Source organism: Poecilia reticulata, linkage group LG9 (assembly GCF_000633615.1).
Source record: "Poecilia reticulata strain Guanapo linkage group LG9, Guppy_female_1.0+MT, whole genome shotgun sequence".
Classification (NCBI taxonomy): Eukaryota; Metazoa; Chordata; class Actinopteri; order Cyprinodontiformes; family Poeciliidae; genus Poecilia; species Poecilia reticulata.
The window spans coordinates 28,434,251-28,454,479 of record NC_024339.1 but is presented as its reverse complement, the minus strand read 5'-3'; the positions used below and the strand labels follow the sequence as shown (position 1 = coordinate 28,454,479).

Sequence of the window (20,229 nt, the reverse complement as noted above, 5' to 3'; positions counted from 1 at the left end):
TGACAGTGATTAATTTATCCAAAAGAACGTTTGAGCTAAACTAGCCCTTTTAATGGGTGTCATGTACAAGCATAATTACTTTTCAATGGGGTAAAAATAAACTAATTGATAAATAGGTAATATAGGACAAAACCATTTAGCAACATTTAACAGCAAAGATGAATTATGTAAATTATGTAAATCTCATGATTTAAATTTCTGAAATGGTTTTCAGTTCAGTGTGTTTCCCAAGTCAGTATTTTAACTAATTTAGTCTTAGTGATTGGATTGAATTAAATTTGTAAATCTTCATAGTATTGGAAATGCTTTTAATTTTGTTTTTCTTTTTTATGTAATTTATCTGTTTTTATACGGATTAAAAGGAAATAGGATTATTTTATCCGTCAGACAGGAGTAGAAAAATAGGTAAATATGACAACTACTAAAATGTGACAAAGTAAATTTTAAGTAATTCTGGCCAAAAGCATAGGTCTGCATCACTATACTCTTCTCTTGTTGTTGTAGAGTTTGCATGTTCTTGCATATCTGGATGTCCTCCAGTCTATCGTGCTTTTTTACCCAGTCCAAAAACATGCGTGTTAATGTAAATGGTCTCTCTAAATTGCTCAAATGTCTAAATGTGTGCAGTTTTCCATCTTGCTTGTCTCAGTGTTGTCCACTTAAGTAAGCAAGGTTTCAAGATAAATCTACTTCCTGTGCAACGTTTCTTCCAAGATGCCACACTCTCAAGTAGTTTTTTTTATTTATTTTATCTTAATCACAATTTTTTCTTTGAATTTTTGCTTTTGCAATCTCTGGACCAAACCATGATAGCATGCTGTGCAGTTTGTGCTCTTAGAAAAAAAAAGGAACGTAAACAAAACAATGACAAAATGAGTCATGTTAGGTTGTCATTGCAATCATAAAAACTATATAGAACTTAGCTGTTTTATTGCTTATATATCATGCAGCCCTAGACCACACAGGCTAAGGGTGGTAACCATATTGCATTCTGAGATTCGGGGTTATTGAGAAACCTTCCTCTTTCCCATTTGTAATATTCATTAAATATGAATTTATTACTGTGTGATCACATTTAAATTCCAAAATGCTCTTCACTCCACACAGATATACTGTACATAGATCTGTAGTTTATGAGCTGGCCACCTAAATCAAGCATCACAGCTTAGAACTGAAACCAAAACGGACAATTTTGTACATTGTAGTTTATATTTGTATATGGTTATAATCCATCAACAGAGGAGCCATGCAATGAGCACCAACATACAGAAATGCACACATTATCTGTAATTAACGATTTCTATATCATCATACTCGATGGTCCACAGACACTGTACATAATATAGTATATATTAGGTGAAATTATTGTACAGTGAAACCAAGATTAAAGTCAGATAACACTTCTGAAATAGGCCCCAGAAAATATCTTCCTCTGTGGTGGTGATTTATGCAGCTAAAGCCCTAGCAACCCTAGCAACTGAGCAAAAGCACAATACTCACACTGCCACAATGCATAAGATACACTGTAATATGCATTAATAATCAATGTATAAACAAGTTATACAATGTTGAGAGATGTACATAGCACAGGGATGGTCACAGCTTAAATTAATCTTCACATGTACATAATTAAATATCTAAACATATAAGAAAACAAAACAAATCAGAAAGCATAAAATAGGCCACCAATGTGCAGTGGTGAAAGGTAAATGTTTTGGCACTTTGCTACTGCTCCTATATGTTACAAAAAAGGGATATGTCAGAAAAAAAATTCATAAAAGAAGTAGCTTTTGGCCTGGTATATTATCTTCCACTCTAGATGCCACTAATAATAAAACATTCCAACTCTTCATAGAAACATTTTTGGGACAAGATAGTAGGATAATGTTTAGGCTTGGCAACTCAACAAAGTTTATATAGAAACCCTCTGGGGATCAACGTGTTATGAATACCATCCTCAAAATTGTGCAAAATTTAAAAAAAAAGCAGTGCTTCAGCATTCAGCTCTGAACAGCAGTTCACTGCACCTTGACAGTAAGGCCCTGTTCACAGTAGACAAAGACGACACCTCAACGTTAAATATCAACCAGAACATTCATCAGAAACCTCCAAATTCTGCAGACTGTAAAGAGGAATCCTAGATCATCTGAAGCACATGGCAATAGTACCGGATAACAACCCAGCAGGAAAACCTATGTCCTAGGTAGTAGGATCACATTAAAATGCGGTTTTCCATCTTTGCCGCAATCCAGCGACATTCAAATGATTCTAAAACGCCTGGAGATTGCAGGGTGGCCTTACTCAGGTGTGAAGTGAGCCTTAAAGTCACAAACTTTGAAGCTATCAAAGTCTCTCCTGTTCCCCAAAGTCAATTAGTTCATAAAGCAGTTATGGCGTAAATAACATATGCCTTCCTTTCTGCTGTTTAGAACACCTAAAAGAAAACCTGTAGCTCAGCAGAAATACCAGAATCGATATGTTCAATATCAAGACACAAAAGGAAACTTCAACTTGATGCCACCTGACATAAGGTCCGTGGCAAGTTAGATTTTGAGTTAGATTCAAGTCGGTGACTCGCGTATACAATAAAGCCCCAGCCCGTGTCAAAATCTGGTGGAGTGCAACCACATAATTAATCAGCATGACTACATCTACAGTGTGACACCAGTTAATGCAGATTGGAAGAGAAAGACGTGGGTGTAGGACAGATGCACAGGTGAGAGCTTGACTTCAGGAGGCGTTTGGGAGGCTTGGAGATAGGAGAACACCCAGGCACTGCTTCATCTTCTGCTCAGTAGGAGCTGGTGGCGGCTGTGGCAATTCTTTTCCCAATGTACACCCTAAAATAAAATCATCAAACATGTGAAATAGAACAACAAGCACAGAAAAAAAAAATCTCCAAAATATTTTAAAACTACTAACAGATGACCCATCTTACCCAAGGCCAAGAGCCAGCATGTGTGAGATGAGCAGAGAAGGAATGAAAACTTTTAGGAATTCAGCAGAGAAGATGCCACCTTTCTTCATGACGCCGCTCTTCCGCATACTCAGAGACACTGAACGTCGGGGATGTCTGAAGTGGAATTCCCTGAGAAGGACAACCAGTTAATGTTGTTTCTGAGACCACTGGAGGAGAATAAGCCGATGTGCAGCTGATTCTGAGCTTGCCAGCGTACTAACTTTGGGGGGATGTTTTCAGGCCTACTAGACCAATTGGCCACCCAATCAACTTCTTTGTTCATCAAGATGTCATCCTCTCTGTCCATGTCTGCAGTATCATCCTCTGACTGGAAATATAAAGGCAGAAAGATGTGGAAAGAAATCCTCCCCCAAAAGACTTTAGCAGAGTCTATGTTCAACATGTCATTTTTAAAGTTTGGCTTGCATTTGTATTAATCTATCCTGAGTCAATACTTTGCAGAACCACCTTACCTTTTGCTAGAATTGCAGCTGCAAATCTTTTGAACTACATATGTAGCTTCTACTTGACATCAAGCAAACTTTCCATCTATCCATTATCTATACCTGGACTTAGGCCTGTCACGATAACAAATTTTGCTGGACGATTAATTGTCTAAAGAAATTATTGTGATAAATAATAATATTGTTTCAAGACCTTTTGACACTGATTTAATGGAAATGGCTAATAATACATGCGATTTCCTGATATTTACTTTCAAAATAAAACGTAACACTGGAACTGATAAACTAAATAAACAAAACAACCAAAATAATAACAAAAATAACAAAAATAAAATGGATTCTCAGTCTCCATTAACAAAAAACAACATAAAGCCAAAGTGGAAATAAATACTGCATTCAACCAAAAGAGTGCAGATTATGAAGTCTGTATCGCCCTTCAGTAATCTATAGATTTAAATAGAGAAAACAGGCACATCCGACTACCTAATGCAATAGTTCACACTACACCATTTTTTGCCCCTATTTTCCCCTTATGACAATCTTAGATCGTTGGCCGATCTAACCCATCATCCTGCAGTGTGTGGTGTGTTACGGTAGATCGTCGTGGCAGCTCCGATCTAAATCAGGGGTTTTCCCCGACTGGGAGCTTAACGCTGAATGTGACAGGTAGCCAATCCGAAAACGCGGATTCTCCTCTGCGCTTTCTGAGGGGAAATTACGGAGGGGAATCCCAAACAGCTGAAACCGCGCAACCCGAAATCCAGCGGACATCGGAGATGATATGTGGAAACAACATTAATATTTATTTAACGTTTCGTGCAAAGAATATAGAAATGACAAGGGGAGGAGTTGGAGCCAAATTGCTACCGCAGTTGATAAACCCGGTAAGTTTTCAGCTGTTCTTCGTTAACGTAATAGGTTACAATGATTTTCCTTCAGTCAGGACTTTACGCTGACTCTATAGCCACATGCATCATTGATTAATGCCTGATTTTAAAATTAGTTAACTGGACTTGCAGCCGTTATTTTGTGCCCATGTGGCTGGACACCACACGGCACGACAAACCCGATCGAACCGTTATACCTGGGATTTCTGTCGGCTAATGTGTGTCTCAGGGTTTGAAAATGGGCCGACAACTCGTGTAATGTGCGCTGGACATTAGACTAAGGAAATGAGGAAGGGAGGGTCAGTGGAGAGCACCGGAGCTGAGCCTTTTTCATTCAGCATCATCAACAGAAAGAAAAAAAGGCAGGAAAAGACGATAATTAAAACGATCTCGATAGGTTTTTTTTATCGTCCGATTAATTGATTTATCGTTTATCGCGACAGGCCTATCTGGACTTATACTGAGACTAAATTACACATATGTTGATGGTATTTCATAATTAGGGACTTCTGAGTGAAATTGCTTGCACTGGATTTTATTTTGGGCCATGAGAGATAGTTCTGGGAAAAATTTAACAACCATGTATCCTACCTTTACAATTAAGACCAACTTTGTACTTGTCAATCACATAAGACACATGGATGTTTGTGGTTTGATGTTACAAAACTTATTTTAAAAAGTTCCACAATTGTCAATACGTTTGCCAGGTATCCTTACCTGACTGCCTCTTGGACTGGACATCTCCACATCAAATGTTATCTGGCCATCATCCTGTGCGGAACTGGGTGGTCTGTGAGGACTGTGAGTGGGTTGGCAATAGTTTATATTAAAAAAATAAAATAAAATAAATACTTAGRTTTTACTGAAAACAGTAAAGGAAATGTGTGGCCTACCTCTCACAGGATGAATTACTTGGGCTGGACTCATGCTGAGCATCCAGAAGTATTTTTTCCATGTCTCCATTGTGGATAGAAGATGACGATGGCACATGTTCAAGTCCTCCAATCAGGGTTTCGTCACTTTCACCCTCTTCTAAAGGGGGGAGACTTTGACTCATGCCTGCATTTGCGTTGATTTGGTCTTCCGCAGGTGGCGTCAGCTGGCTGGTCTGCCTGCTCTGCCTGCTCTCTGCCCCTGTGTTACCATTCAGCTCCAGTTCTACCCAGGAGCCTTTGCAACACAACGATAAAAACAAGGAAATTAAGGGAGAATAGGTTTAATGTGTGTAGATGCAACCCAGTCAACAGCACAGTTAACACTAAAGTCATTTTTCACATGAAAACCTGTTGACCTATAAGTGCATCTCAACAAACTGGAACGTCATCAAAAAGTTACATTTGGTAATAAGGATTTAAAAAGTTTAAAACATATTGTGTGCTATAGCTAAAATATTTTATTTTGTTAAATTTAATGACAATGATTAAAAGTCAACATTCAGTTTCTCATAAAATTAGAATATAGCATAGGAACAACCAACAATAAAAAAACAAAATCTTCTTTGTACAGAAATGTTGTCGTGGTTTACACAGTCACGAGGAAGACTGCTGACTTGACAGTTCTCCAGCAGGACAAGCTATAAAATGTCAAAGTAGCTGTTTGTTCCCTGAGTGCTGTATCCGAGCATTAAAAAGGAAAACTGAATATACCACAGAAAAAGGTGCAAACACCATGGATCCCTGCATCATCACTGAGCTTGGAAACTTTATCACTGGATCTTGGATTCTGTGCCTCTTCACTTTTTATCCAGATTTTCAAATCAAATATCTGAAAAGAGAACCTTGGATCACTGGGCAACAGTCCAGTGCTTTTTCTCCTTAGCAAGTAATATACTTCAGATATTATCTCTGATTCAGGAGTGACCACAATGCAACAGTTACAGTCTCCGCCCTGAAAACATGTGTACATGGACGCTCAAGAAGCAGCCATATGCATTACCAAGTACAAGGTCAGCAAAGTCATAAAGTTTTACAGCACTTTATGCTTCCCTCTTTTGACAAGCTTTACGGGGATGCGGATTTCCATTTTCCAGCTGAATTTGACAGCCGCCCACTCTGCCTAAAGTACCAAAACCTAGCTTAATACATAGTATCACTGTACTTAATAGGGCAGTAAACTTTCCTGAATCAAACCTAGATAATGTATAATGTATTGTCAAGTAGAAGACATGCAATGACACATCAGCAGAACCAAAGAGGAGCCCTTAACAAAGTATTGAGTGCATACACTACACTGAAATACTTTCCAACAAGCCAGTATTTTTTGATTAGACACTTTTTTCAAAGTTGGTCTTATGGAATATTTTAAAATTTTGTAATTTTTGAGTTTTAATTTACCGTTGACTAAGCTCAAATAGACACTTGGAATGTGTCACTCTTTGTGTAATGAATCCTATGAGATTTTGCTTTATGAGGAAAAACACCCAACTTTTGGCTGATTTCATGATTTATTCAAGCACACATTAAAAAATACTGTTTCAACCATGGTGCATCCAGTGACCAGTAACCGTAGCAGCACGGAAGTCTTTGTGCCACTGCCCTACAAGCAGAGTTATGTAATCAGCTTGTCTGAGTACGGCATGTAAACCTTGTGATGGCATGTGACACCCCTTTCCTGTTTGGAGCTAGTTGGAGCTAACATTGGGTCTGAGGATGAACTAAAGCTGACTCGACGTCACATCTTCTGACCAATTTGACATCACTGCTCCTCTGGGGTCTTGCATAACTGTGGCGAGCAGTGTAGTGGGAGCCAACCTGCCGAGACGTGTCGCTGCTCCAGCTGCCTTCTGACACACAAAGCGAGTCCTAATACCCCGACACATTAATAAGTCTCCACTCAAGGCAAAACACCAAGTTTCATTTTTACATGCGTGTTATTTGTTTACCCTCAGGCAAAATACGACCTCACTTCTTTTTTTTTTTTTGGACATTTTATGCTGCAAGATAACTGCATTTTGAAAGTACGGAGTTTTACATAATGCGTTTAAATATCTGCGATATATCTGTGCACATTTTAAAGAAAAAATATATCCTAAAGGGAACAAACGTGACAATTAAACTCGCCTTTTGTACCAAAGTTGTTTTCATTTTTTGGCTAAAGCTAAACCCACCCAGACCTCTAGCAATGATTGGCTGCTCAAGTGTCAATCAACAGTGTACCGTGCTACGATTGGCTAATTTGTTGTGACGTACAGAACATGTTCTCCATCCCAACGCGAAGACAAGGAAATCCCATCCCCAATCTAACTTTTACCATTACACCTTTGTAACTATATTGTCACGCATTAGTAAGGAACATACAAATATTTTTTTATGAAGGAAGACGTACCATTTACAATGACGACCTACCTTGCAGTCCAGGATCTTCGTTATTGTTTTGAGGAGCAGGAGCGGTAGACATGTTTGTTGACTATAGTTCTGACGCTTAACTAGGGTCTGCGCAGGCGCAGCTTCAAGACTTCAACGACAGTCTCGGAATCAGTGAACATTTTTTAATCGTTTACGTGAAAGTATAAAAGTAATCTGTTAAGGAATGCACACAAACGTAAAATGCATCGCCGCCGTTCAAGGTAAATGTGTGGATTAAAAAGTGTTTGCATGGAAAGGTTCATTCTGAGTGCTTTCAAAATGTATTTGTAATTTAGATGTTGCAGTCTGATGAGAATGAGCAGTTTGATTATTGACAGTAACGGATGGCCTCCCAACTTGGTTTAGTTTCTTGCAAAACTACTCAAATCCCATTAATTTTTTTTTTTACCTCCTCACAACCACAGACTAATATGTATTTTATTACAGAAGACAAATGTGATGAACAGAAAAAGCATAAACTCCTTGGGAAAATCTGAATAAAGTGGTTCACACTTACTTTGGGGTAAATCTCTAGTCCGTCTTCAAAACCAAAACCAAAAGACTAACCAAGGATAGCACTGATCAGAGAAAGAGTCAAGATGCGGGATTAATTAGATATGTCTAAAAACTGTTATGCACTTTACAGGTCTGGCCTTATAATAAAGTGGTGTGAAGTTGTGCCTATGCTATATTCTAATTTCATGAGCACACTTTTTTTTAAGTCATCATCCCTGCAGGACAACAGAACGGTGGTGGCAGCATCACAGATGCGGATGCTCCCCCCCATCATCAGCTAGGGAGGATAATCAGAGTTAATTGGAAGATGAATTAAGCTGCATTCAAGTTAAAAAACAAAACATGTTTAGCTTCCATTATGACTTGAAAGCTGATGGGATGAAAGGGCAAAAATGTGCACTACTTCCTCTTAAGTTAACCACAAATATTATTGTAATGGAGATGAAATTATGAAACGCTCAGTTGCCCCCCCCAAAAAAACTCCAAACAGTAATAATAAAGTAGCACGGTAATTTAATTATTCAAATTTGAAACTCCTTATTACATGTTATCTACACGGTACCTTATTTCATTTGACAAATAACTTTATACAGTGAACAATATGTAGTTATTCCCAAACAGATCACCAAAACTCTTCATCCCCTTGAAATAAAACACACACTCAAAAACAATGAAATTCAAAAAAAGAAACAAAGTGGATTTTGTTTTACCATTCTTGTGATACATCAGACATATTTTAATGCTCCTTCAAGTGGACAAAATTGTTCAAACTCTATGTGCACACAATGGGAAACACTACTTAATAACCTGGTGTATCAAAGCCATACGTGGAGGGAAAGAAACAAAAAGGTGATTTACAGCAAAATAGAAGTTTTTTGTTTCAGTTCTGATAATCCCATTTTCTTGAAGGTGTAAGGTTTGGGACAGAGCAGCAGAAGATTCTCCTGAGCAGTTTGGGTGAACCAGAAAGTTTCACAAGTGTAACTGATTATTATTAGGGCCTGCTATGCAATGCATGGCAGGAACCTAATGTCTTATTTATTGGTAATGCTCTTTAAAGAAAAAAGGCAACAGGGTTTTTGTGAACATCTTTGTTGTGTACATTAGAGCCTCGAAGGCCAGCTTGTATTAAGACAACATAGGGAGAATGATGAAAATGTTTTTATTAATTGCTCAGATAAATACCAGCTTCTATTGGTAAGCAGTTTCTTGATGTATCATTATGCATGAGAAGGTTATATCGCTTATTTTCTACTTTAAAACAAGATGGAGATTCGCTCAATAAATGGAAGAAAGGAGTTGAAATAGAAAAGATTCATTTATCCAGAAAGAAAAAAAAAAAGGCAAAAATACAAAGTTTCCATTACAAAAACAAAAGAAAGTTGCACAAAATAAAAATACTAGAAACTTATCTTATCAAAAGACACAACCCAGAACCCTGAGAGACTGGAACTACTGAGAACTGAGTGACACATTCACTTTCACAAATATGATCCAGTGGACGAAGAAGCTCAGTGCCCAAACAAAAACATCAACGCATTGTTTACGAACTGGAAAAGATAACCTGTACCTTCTTTGCGTGGCATTTTGACTGTTCGTAGAAAACAGTCACGTTTCCATCAAGTTTTCTACGCAACGTGGACCGTGAGCTGGAGCAGGCAACGCACGGAGCTTTAGCTTAAACTGGTGACCCTCCTCTCGGACGCCAAGCTGCACATGAAGTGCTTCACAGATTCTCTTCAAATAAGTCTGCAAAGGAGAGCCGCACGTGCCACACAGATCGACAGTCATCGCTCCGCGTAGTCAAGTGACGCGGTTAGCCGCAAAGATGAAAATGCTGTTTCAATGTTAAGTCTATCGCAGCCAGAGGAATTGTTCATCAAGCAAAACTATGGCACATAAACCAAATATTAAGATTCACATGAAATCAAAACGCTGGAACCCTCTAAATAAGTTAGAATAAAAAAAAATAAAAATAAAACGTAGTTGGCAAGAGTACAGTAATAGTGCTCATCATCAGGCAGGAGGTACTGACACCTGAAAATACTTCTCTTTGGGCCCCCCGCTTCGAACCTGACGCACTTCTTTGATGTGTCTACCTGTTATAACGAGCAAAAAGCAAAGGGAAACCTGACTTTCGAATGATCTGCCCTGTACAGTAAGCCTGAGGCAGATAGGTAAAGAAACTACAGTGATTAGACTGTAATGATATTGCCTTAATTTATACAAAAATAAATCAGCTATAGTGATTCTTCTTCTTCTTCTTTTATCAGGTACAGTACAAAACATTTCAAATATAGAAAAATCTACAAATAAAATCTAGATACAGATGATAAGCAATTTTTTTTCTGCAACAACACAACATACACCGAAGGTGAGCTGGGAGCAGCACAGCGTTTTGGTGCCACACAAGAGTAAAAATGGGGGCACAGGGAATCATCTTTATATATATATAAACACACAGGTTTTTGTCCTGAGTTAAGCATGGTTGCCCACACAACTGCAAGGCTGGACCCGTTGGATCAGGGGCACTTTGTCTGCAAGAGAGCTTTCTCTTTGTTGTGTATAAAGACTAGATACTTTGGCATGATCAGCCATCATTTGATGCAACAAAATAACCTCCATGGCAAATTATGGTAGAGTGGTATTTGTAATACTTTTCCTGAAAACATTATTTGATAAGATCTAAAAGTTAGGCAAAGGCTTTTATTCATCTGATCTCCCTTTCAGGAGAATCACATCAAATAAGTGAGAGCAGTATCCAGACTTCTATGGAAAGCTTTTCTGTCTGAAACTTGTTTCCCTTCCGATCTTAAGTGGAAGTGATGGGAAACTTAGGAATCAGAAATTGTTTTTCTTGATTGGTTTGGGTGGCGATTAGCAGGTTAAACAATCAAACACTGGAAACAAAACCAGACCCTCCCCCCTCAAAATCAAACTCAGAATCCCAATTATTTTCAGTCTAATCAATGTATGTACTGTGATGCACTTCATTTTCTTTTGGATTGAGAACTGCTATCTCTCTCAAAAAAAAAAAAAAAAAAAACCCTGCAACACATCTCTGCTATTCAAAGTCTAAAAAAAGAAAAAAGAAGAAAAAGAAAAAAAAAAACTAAAGTCAACCCGCTAATATCAACCAAATCTGTGAACTTCTGCTAAACTTTCTACAGTTTATCAGAACAGTACACGACGGCATGAGCAAGGACGCTCTGACAGGCAGATGAAATCAAATGGTTTGAGAGCAGCGTGACAAAACTGACACATGTAGGAAAGGAACATTTCACCTACTTCCATTTACTACAAACTCAACCACAGCAGAATTACAGTGATAAAACACACTTCTGTAAGAAAACCTGTCATACATTTTGGTTTTACACCCATTTTTCTGGTGCTGTCCCATAAACCTGAGTGAATAAAAATATCAAGGACATTTCATGGCTCTCTCTGTCGCCGATAATGGGCTCGCTTGGAACAAGTGTGTGGTGAACATTGAACTCGAATGACAGGCCGCTTTAACAAGACCGTTCTTGAATGAATCGAAGTTGTTTGTAGGATGTATCCTATATCGAAACAAATGGCCAAAACACTCGATACAATGCGTTATAGAAATGTAAAATCAAACCCAGGAGATTTTCTTAAAGAAGAGAGATGAATGTAAACAAGCAGCTGAGTCAAAGTTAAAAAAAAAAAAAGTCAAAAATATTTGTACTCTGTTAGCTTTGATATCATTTATCCAAAATTTTTCTTTTTTTTAGACAATGAGCTAAACATAATGAAATGCTAAATTAGTCCTTTAACAGTAATCATACAGTAGGGAAAGAACTTGGCAACTTGATACTTGTTGGGCAAATAAAAGAATCGACAACTTTGTATTGATGAATCAGGGCAGTACAAAAATGAACTTGGTGACAGGAAGACAAAACCAAAACGAACAGAAAATTAACCAGTAGGAATAACAGACAAATGAATCATGTCAATATGGCACGAACAAGCGATAAAACGTAGATTTTCCCTTTGGTTTGGGATGTAGTGGAGTTACAAATGGAAGCTCGATGGATGGAGTGCTTCTAATTGAAGAAACTAACAGCACACTATGATGCTTTTTTTTTTATATGGCCTGGCTGGATGTATGGCACCGTTTACAAAGTAAGTCTTCTCACATAATCAAAAGGACAGATTTGATCAAGTTTCAGGGGCTTGGACTAAGACGGATTTTGTTTAAATCTGAGAGCGAAAGAGGACTAAAGAAGAACTCGGGATCTGAGTGGGTTAACGGACTTTAGTTCAGTTTGTCTTGGAATATGTACAGATTGTTGGTGGTGGCCACAGCAATGATGTTGTCCAGCGGATGCCAGGCAGTGTGGAGGATCTTCTTGTTAAAGTCCAGACTGTCTACACTGATCTCGTCCTTTTTGCGCTTCCCACCTGTGCTTATTTTGCGAGGCTTCAGGACCGACCGCGGCTTGCTGTTTTCCCGTGACGCCTCAAAGGTCACGTCCTGCCGGTAGTCCCTGTCAAACATCCTGAAGAAGTTGTTGTAGGAACCAGTCATCACAACGCTGTGGAAACAGACAATCATGAGGAGCTGATCTTACTTTCACTACTGATCTCAACCATAATCCATGGAAAAGGGGCGTTATTTGCGAATGATTTTGCGTTACAGGAGATGAAAAGTAATTCTCTGATTGCCAGGGTTGATCGACTAACCTGTCATTGCCATTCCAGCAGCATTCAAACTTGTCGAAAATGCAGTCGTTCTCATAAAGTGAACACAACTTACTCCTGAGATATTCATGCACCTGGTAAAATAGAACAGCGAATCACATGAAGCAAAAGTGAGAACAGCACATTGTGTTTTTTTTGTTTTGTTCTCTTAACAGGTAGAGAAATACAGTAAAATCAGTAAGTGGTTTGATTTAACCAGATTTAAGTTTTATTAGACCTCATCTGTCAGAAGCAGGCTGGAAATTCAAAAACGCAATCCTTTTTATCCATCCATCCATCCATCCATTTTCTTTACACCCTTGTCCCTTTTTACTGATTAATTAAAGGATCTACGTTCTCTACGTAATGCTCATGGAAATACCGTTCACATTTACTAATGCTAAACATAAAATGCTAAAGACAAATTTAAATCTCAACACCAAATCATTAGTAACCCCATTTTACAGCAACTTTTCTCTCACACTTGGTGTGACGTTGCTACTGCTACTAATATAAATGAATAATAAACTTCTCACACCAGAAGGGTCAGAGAAGAATATATTGATGAAGAAATCTGAATGGCTAAAAATCTATATTGTGGGATCAAATTCTTACAAAAAGCAAACATTTGAAACTGGTCACAAATCTCTGATTGGCAGATCTCTACCCAAAACTAAAAATAATATTTGCAGCAGCAAACCTGATATGTCTCTACTGGTCGGGTTTCCATGTTCAGATCCCAAATTTTGACGGACAGATAGTCTCGCGTCATCATGTAGCGTCCGCTGTGGCTGAACTTGACATCGGAGATGGACGAGATGATTTCAGAAAAGAATGAACGGTTGTTTGGATCTTCTGGCTCCTCAAACACTTTGAATTAAAACAAAAATAGATACATGTTAAGATGTTATTCTGCTGATTTAACGCTCTAAGAGCCACAATTTAATAAAAAATAAGATCCTGGGAGCAAAACTTAAAATAGGCTAAAGTGTGTGTCTTTTCTGAATAATTGTTAGTGATTTAAAAACTATATAGTGGAAACAAGCTGTTCCATATATATGACTTTTGTTTCATTCACTATGTTACATCAGTAGAAAACAATACCAATGAAAGCAAATATTTGTAATCTAAAATGAAGAACAAAAACTTTGAAGCTCTTCAATGTAGGACATCCAATAGAGAAAAAAGTAGATTCATGATGAAACTCAAGCAAAAAGTTAACACTTTAGTTCGAATGCTGTTAATTACAATTATGGATTAATAATAATCCATAATTTTTACTCTCTGAACAACTTTTAGGGTCTTGTTAAGCATTAAGATATTTCTCATCCCAATACAACAAAATTGGGATGAAAGGAATATTGCGTATTCCTTTCCTTCTCTCAAACATGTATTTGTTGTAAGCGACTTACTTTTGGCATGCTGGTCACACAGTGCTGATGCCCTCATGTCACACAGGCGGATGGTTCCCTTGCTGCTGCTGTAAACAAACGTGTTACACTGGTCGGGGTGAAACTCTGCAGCCGTGATCACTTCTGTCAGCTCCTCCATGTTTGCTGGCTTTATGTCAACAATATCTGGAAAAACGGAGGTCAAGGTCCAAAGCGACAGCTACTCCAAGGAAGGACGAGACAAAAAGAAACAAGATGGCATAAAAAAAAAACAAAACACTTTTGTATACTACAGCAACTATCTCAGCGTCTCGTAGTTCATCAGTGACCTCTTGTGGCAAAATAAAGCATGGCATGACTTAAAAAAAAGAAAAAAAAGAATAACAATTCTAGGCAAAAATCTGACTCATTGCTTCATTTAACTGCTTTAGTGGTCATGTGTTTCACTGGGGACACTGAATGCAGTTAAATAACATGCTTCCTCGTCAAGTTACAAAAGAAACCTAGCTTTATTTCCATCTCAGCATTTCTAAAAGGATTTCATCTTCCTTGAATTTAATTTGGTGTCAAATCAACGAAAGCCTTGATAAAAGTTACAGATTATTATCTGCTTCTACAAGCACTTTGTGAAGATAAACTAAAGTCTGTAACACGGTGCTGCAGACAACACCAAAACAATAAACGATAATTTGTTCAAAACTAATTTTAGACGATGGGCTGGGCTATGCACATATGCTTGAGCATGTACAGTTCTGATTGAGAAACGGGGAGGCATAGATCTTCATGTGTACTTAAATAGTGAATTACAAAAGATAAAAGTTAAAATGCCTGCCGTAGGACGTATATATCTGATTATAACACTGATCAAGATATTAATCCATGGAGTACTTTATTACTAACTCAGACAAGAGCCAGATTATAATATTTTACAAACTAACAAAGCCGTCACATCAAAACAGATAACATGCTAACGTAGCAACATTGGGTGTGTTTATTCAAAACTGCAGCTGTTTGCGTTGAGATATAAATCTTTAGAAGCAAATGATTTGCATTAAATTTGCATCTCTAGTGTCATAGACACTATAACATTTCTTTTATATATATATATATATATATATAAAATAAATATAAAGGAGCATTTTAACAATCAGGTGAAAGTGATATGGCTTCAATGTCATAAGCATCTGTCATGAATGAATTTGACACCATAACAATATTTATATCAGCTTTGTATATTGATGAGCCACAGCTTGATATTTTACCACATTCACATGTATACATGCCACAGACTTATACAAAGTATCAAACTGGGACAAAGTATCAGCAAACGCTTCTCGCCGAGTGTGAGGACTTGAGATCAGAGATCAAATGTCCTGACTGGAGAACTCCCCGTCGCTTATGCGACAGACGTGAGTATTTAAAAACCAAAAGGATACTAAAGCTGCGATCGGTGATCTCCAGATGCCAGAGGTTTATGCGCAGGTCGTCTGCAGACAGATAGGTCTCATGATCACTGTTGACCGATATGGAGTTGATGTGGTATGTGTGAGCGTTTGCAAACACTCGTCTGGGGCTGGCTTCCACCATCAGGTCCATGGGCCTCAACACCGGCACCTGGAAGAACACACAGCTTTAGTGAAAGGAAAGCAATGCGTTTCAAATGGAAACCATTTAAAACTATTCACTTCCCAGACATGATATACTTTATATTTATAATGTGAGAGCGCGGTTAACTCACCCGTAGCGTTGTGACAGAATTGGGATCTCTGTATCGCCCGTCTTCTTCCTTCAAATTGTAGCCCTCTGGTCTCTTGTCTCGCTCACTAATTTTCCACAGCTTGATAGTTTTATCTGCCAAGAAAAACAAACAAACAAACATTTTAGTGACAAAAGCAACGTAAGACCGCTTGACTGCTACACTGAATATTTCTCAGGCAGATGAAAAAGTCTGGAGTAAAAAAAAAAAAAAATAGAAAAGAAAAAAATTGCACATTTTATCCTGTAAAATTGATTGAAATAATTCAAAATCAAAACATTTACTAACCATTTGTGGACAAAAGGAACTGTGCTGCATTCTTCTGAGGTAGCCATCGAATCTTGTTGATTTTCTCTTCAATCTCAAGACTTTTCAGGTAGTCGAACTCAGGCTCGTGGCTCTGGAAGGTGCTATAAACATTGTACTCTCCTCTGCACTGTGGCTGGTTCTTACTCTGCATAAGAGCAGACAACGTTTTCAACAATGACTCGAGTTGAGAAGTAATTCTGAACAAAATGTTGGGAAATGTTTTTAATTTTTTCTGTTTTCAAGCACAGTATTAATTTTAAATAAAGAAAGATTATTCTGGTAGAAATGCATTATTAACAGTGTCATGTCAAAGCAGCAAACTTTTTTTATGTTATGTCGCATAACTGCAAACTTCAGTGCTTCTTATTGTTTTTTTTTTTACAAGTAAACTTAGATTTTTTTACTCTAACACTAAAAGTCCAATTCATCTAATTAATGTCAGAGGTCAAACCAGTTAACAGAGCATGCTTACTGACGCTTACGTCAAACTTCAAGACCCACTTACACATAATGGTTTATAGGTTTTGTACTTTCAGTCTCACTCTTTGAAAAGGTTTTATTAAATTGTAAATTTCTGATCATGTTTTGTTATTTTGCTTTATTCTTACTTGGATTGCTTTGCTACTTATATTGAGCCAATTTCTTTTGTTTAAATGTGTCAATTTTATGTTTAGTATTATTAGTTTTTGTTGTTCTGTACAAACCAAAGGGCTTCATAAATAAATTTAGATTTATTTATATGTGTTCAAATGACCCACAAAAAGTTGATATCTAAATCCAAATAAAGATCTGTGTAAAATCGAACTAAACTATTTCTGCAAAAAAATGTGCCAGAATGTCAGAGCCTAAATTTGCAGAACTTGTAGAGACGAACCCCGAAAACACTAAAAAGATGACTCTACAATGTACTGACTAAATTTATAACTTTGAAAACCAAGCATCTCTTTGTTTAAACTTCACAAGTACGCACTACTTTGTGTTGTTTTTTACCGCTTTAAACTCCCAGTGGGTCAAATTAAAGTTTGTGTTTGAAAAGAGGAACTCTAAAAAAGTTCAAGGGGTAAGAATACTTCAGTGAGACACTGTAAGTGAATCACATACCTCTGGCTCCTGCTGGAAGATGACAACACGACCTCCTTTGTCCCCAGTGGCAAGCAGCTCCCCAGTGTGATTGAATTCAACAGTAGATATAATGTCAGCTGCAAAGGCAGTTATAATAATTAAAAACCAACTCAATACGCAAACGTAGAGAATTACTGAACAGCATTAAGACATGGTACATTTGATGGTGAAGACTAAATCAAGCATGGTGAAGTCACAACATCACACTGACGCACTAAAGTGTTTTAATCTGGTGAAAATCAGTGTACACTGAACACAAATGAGGGGGGTGGGGGGGGGGGGAGTTTGTTTCCATCTGCAGCTGTGCATCACTTGCATACCAGACGACAACAATTGATATTCACTTGCAGGCTGGCACTGGTATGTGCCAGAGAAACCCTTAATGAAGACAATGGGGGTCGTTCCAGTGCAGCACACACCAAGTGCCAGATACGACCTGGTACAAACCATTGTGTTACAATAAAAAGAGGCTGACAGAAGCAGAGGAATCTTTGCAGGGTTTAAATAAACTACAACGGTAGCGTCTGTGCAGCCATGCATTACCACAAGGAGAAGCTCTCACATGTACTTGTTCTCAGTTACAGCTTACTATAAACAACTCCGAATCCTCAGCTAAGTACTGTGCACATACACACACACACGCACGCGCACACACGCACACACACACACACACACACACACACACACACACACACACACACTTCTTTTTTTGTTTGCGTTGAAAATGACGAAGACCGACAAAAGACACCAAACAGAAATCCTAAAATAACTTCAATCTGTACAGCTAGAAAGTAAAAAGAGTAAAGTGCTGAAAACATGCAAACACCATAAAACATTTGAAACCCTAAACTTTGCAAATGGACCTCTTGGATAAAAAGACAAAAAAAAGATCCTGTATATTTGTGTCAAACAGACTATCAGCTCTTTGGAGGAAAAGGGATAATTATGCATCTTTTCCGTTTGGTAAGTCAGAATACGAAAAGCAGCAAACATTTATTTTACACCTTAAGATAAATGTTATATAAGGATGCTGATTATTTGTGCTCTGTTGTCATTTTTGTTCTTTTGCAGCTGCATCTGAGCTCAGGATTTTGGAGCAAACGTGAATTTGCATCTGATGGGGCCATTTCATACTTAATTAGACAACTGATGATTTAAAGTAATTTTCTACTAATCTACCCCCAAGTAAGGAAATGTGCTCATATAACTCCAATAAATACTATTTTCCAGGAGACTACAGTGTAATGAAGACTTTTTTTTTTTACAAAATAATTGACAATTTAGGAGATGTGATCATGTTTATGACCGTTTACCTCCATAATGAATGAAAATACATAAATATGGGAGGTTTCAGAGTCCATCTAAACCAACCAAGAAATTATTTCTTTATATTTTATTTGTAATACCACTACAATCATATCTACATTACAGTCAATCTGAACAGAAAATGGCAAAAAATAGGTTTTTAAAGGAAAGGTGAAAAGTGTGTGCACCTAACCAGAAAGCTTCAGCGCATCATCACAGCAAAACTAAAATAATCTATGGTCCTGCTACAAAGTGAAGTAAACTGACTCGAAATGGTTTTTAAGCACTTTGGTAGTAAGTAGTTTGTTTATGAAATCACAATGCAAGGGTAGAACTGAACCCTGAGCTGTCATTCACTTAACCCAAAAAGAAAATGTGCTAAGTAAATGGGGACAAACAAGAAGCATATTCAGACTTAATAATGCCCAAATGTACTTACCTTCAGCCACATCATCATCCATCGCTCCTTTGACTTGAGAGAAGCACCACTGCACATCGCTGCTCCCACCACCGGGCCCTGCACGCAACACGAACCTTAAGTTTTGACACACCGCCGCCAAAGGCAACACACTGAATATAGCTAGAAGCTAATTTAGCGCACTGCGACAGCACGGTCATGCGCGATTTCATACGAACTGCACATTGTAACTGCGGGGAGAAAATCCTCCTAAACAAGAAGTTGGGATGTGTTAGGTTAGCTCACTTTCGTGCATTCACACGGGAATCTCGCAGTATCCTAGCTTGCTAGTTAGCTTCCTGCTCTTGACCACAACAGAGGGAGACTAAAGCAGCATGTGTGCTATTAAGCATGATGATTAGTAAGAATAGCTCATACGTACGTTCTGACAGTTTTCTTTTACCTGCCATGGTGAGGGACTGGGCTCTCTGTAGCAGGTTCAGGCCCTGGACTGAAGCAGTGCTGCTGACCCGGGTCGGTTGGGGTGGTTCTGACCGAGGAGCAGTGGAGGAATGAGGCTGTTGCTAACTCCAAACGCCCTCAGTCCAGCGGCTGCTTAAAACACGACGCTACTTTTTTTTTTTTACAACACTGAAAGACTAACACACAGCGTTAAGTACTGGTCTACAGACTTTGCACTGCACTTTGAGATTTCCCTCGCATCTGCCTCCTCCAAGCTTTACACTTTCAAAATGGCGCTACGCGGGCGGCGCTCGGCAGGAATTAGAGAGCAGACGGTCCTCCATTCATTTCAAGTCGAAGGTGAAGCGAAAGATGCCCGACTCAAGATAAAAGTTCCTAAATGCAACTATGTCTAGATTTTCGTTTATTTTTTAACTGATGTGTTCCAAAAAGTGAAAACTTTGTTATATAAACAATCTCACGTATGAGCTCCGCCCTTGTCAGCTATTCAGTTAGAAAATCGAACCAACCTCGTGCACTCACTAGAACCAGAAAACTCACTTGATAAGTTTAGTTGAGTGATTTAGATTTGACTAGCTATATTTAGTACATC

The 20,229-nt window shown here is 38.1% G+C and overlaps 2 protein-coding genes across 3 annotated transcripts; both read right to left on the bottom strand.

Annotated features, from left to right (window-relative positions):
• Positions 1-1,187: 1,187 nt before the first annotated feature.
• On the bottom strand, positions 1,188-7,745 carry bnip3la (BCL2 interacting protein 3 like a). The gene is made up of 6 exons (XM_008419103.2): positions 7,655-7,745; positions 5,204-5,480; positions 5,028-5,109; positions 3,181-3,287; positions 2,939-3,088; positions 1,188-2,840 (listed from the first exon to the last, which is right to left on the bottom strand). Exons 1-6 carry the CDS (start codon positions 7,704-7,706, stop codon positions 2,792-2,794), a joined length of 717 nt encoding a protein of 238 aa, XP_008417325.1. The 5' UTR covers positions 7,707-7,745; the 3' UTR covers positions 1,188-2,791.
• A 920-nt stretch (positions 7,746-8,665) lies between these two features.
• Positions 8,666-19,928, bottom strand: ppp2r2aa (protein phosphatase 2, regulatory subunit B, alpha a). Of its 2 annotated transcripts, none has more exons than XM_008419101.2 (10): positions 19,597-19,928; positions 19,197-19,274; positions 17,432-17,529; positions 16,310-16,475; positions 16,004-16,116; positions 15,702-15,879; positions 14,287-14,451; positions 13,575-13,744; positions 12,878-12,969; positions 8,666-12,729 (listed from the first exon to the last, which is right to left on the bottom strand). In XM_008419101.2, the coding sequence occupies exons 1-10, from the start codon at positions 19,622-19,624 to the stop codon at positions 12,450-12,452; spliced, it is 1,368 nt and encodes a 455-aa protein (XP_008417323.1). In that variant the 5' UTR covers positions 19,625-19,928; the 3' UTR covers positions 8,666-12,449. The 2 variants fall into 2 exon arrangements, with proteins under 2 accessions (XP_008417323.1, XP_008417324.1); XM_008419102.2 differs by having other exon boundaries at positions 19,618-19,928.
• Positions 19,929-20,229: the final 301 nt, after the last annotated feature.

What these genes read in the sequence shown, in the direction of transcription:
- bnip3la (XM_008419103.2), bottom strand. Translation starts at nt 7,706, where the DNA reads ATGTCTACCGCTCCTGCTCCTCAAAACAATAACGAAGATCCTGGACTG. An exon ending in AGTAATTCATCCTGTGAGAG is followed by an intron (nt 5,110 to 5,203) that starts GTAGGCCACACA and finishes ACCCACTCACAG; the next exon opens with TCCTCACAGACCACCCAGTT. An exon ending in ATGCTGGCTCTTGGCCTTGG is followed by an intron (nt 2,841 to 2,938) that starts GTAAGATGGGTC and finishes ATTTTATTTTAG; the next exon opens with GGTGTACATTGGGAAAAGAA.
- ppp2r2aa (XM_008419101.2), bottom strand. Translation starts at nt 19,624, where the DNA reads ATGGCAGGTAAAAGAAAACTGTCAGAAC. An exon ending in TCTTCCAGCAGGAGCCAGAG is followed by an intron (nt 16,476 to 17,431) that starts GTATGTGATTCA and finishes GCTCTTATGCAG; the next exon opens with AGTAAGAACCAGCCACAGTG. An exon ending in GTTCCTTTTGTCCACAAATG is followed by an intron (nt 16,117 to 16,309) that starts GTTAGTAAATGT and finishes TTTTCTTGGCAG; the next exon opens with ATAAAACTATCAAGCTGTGG.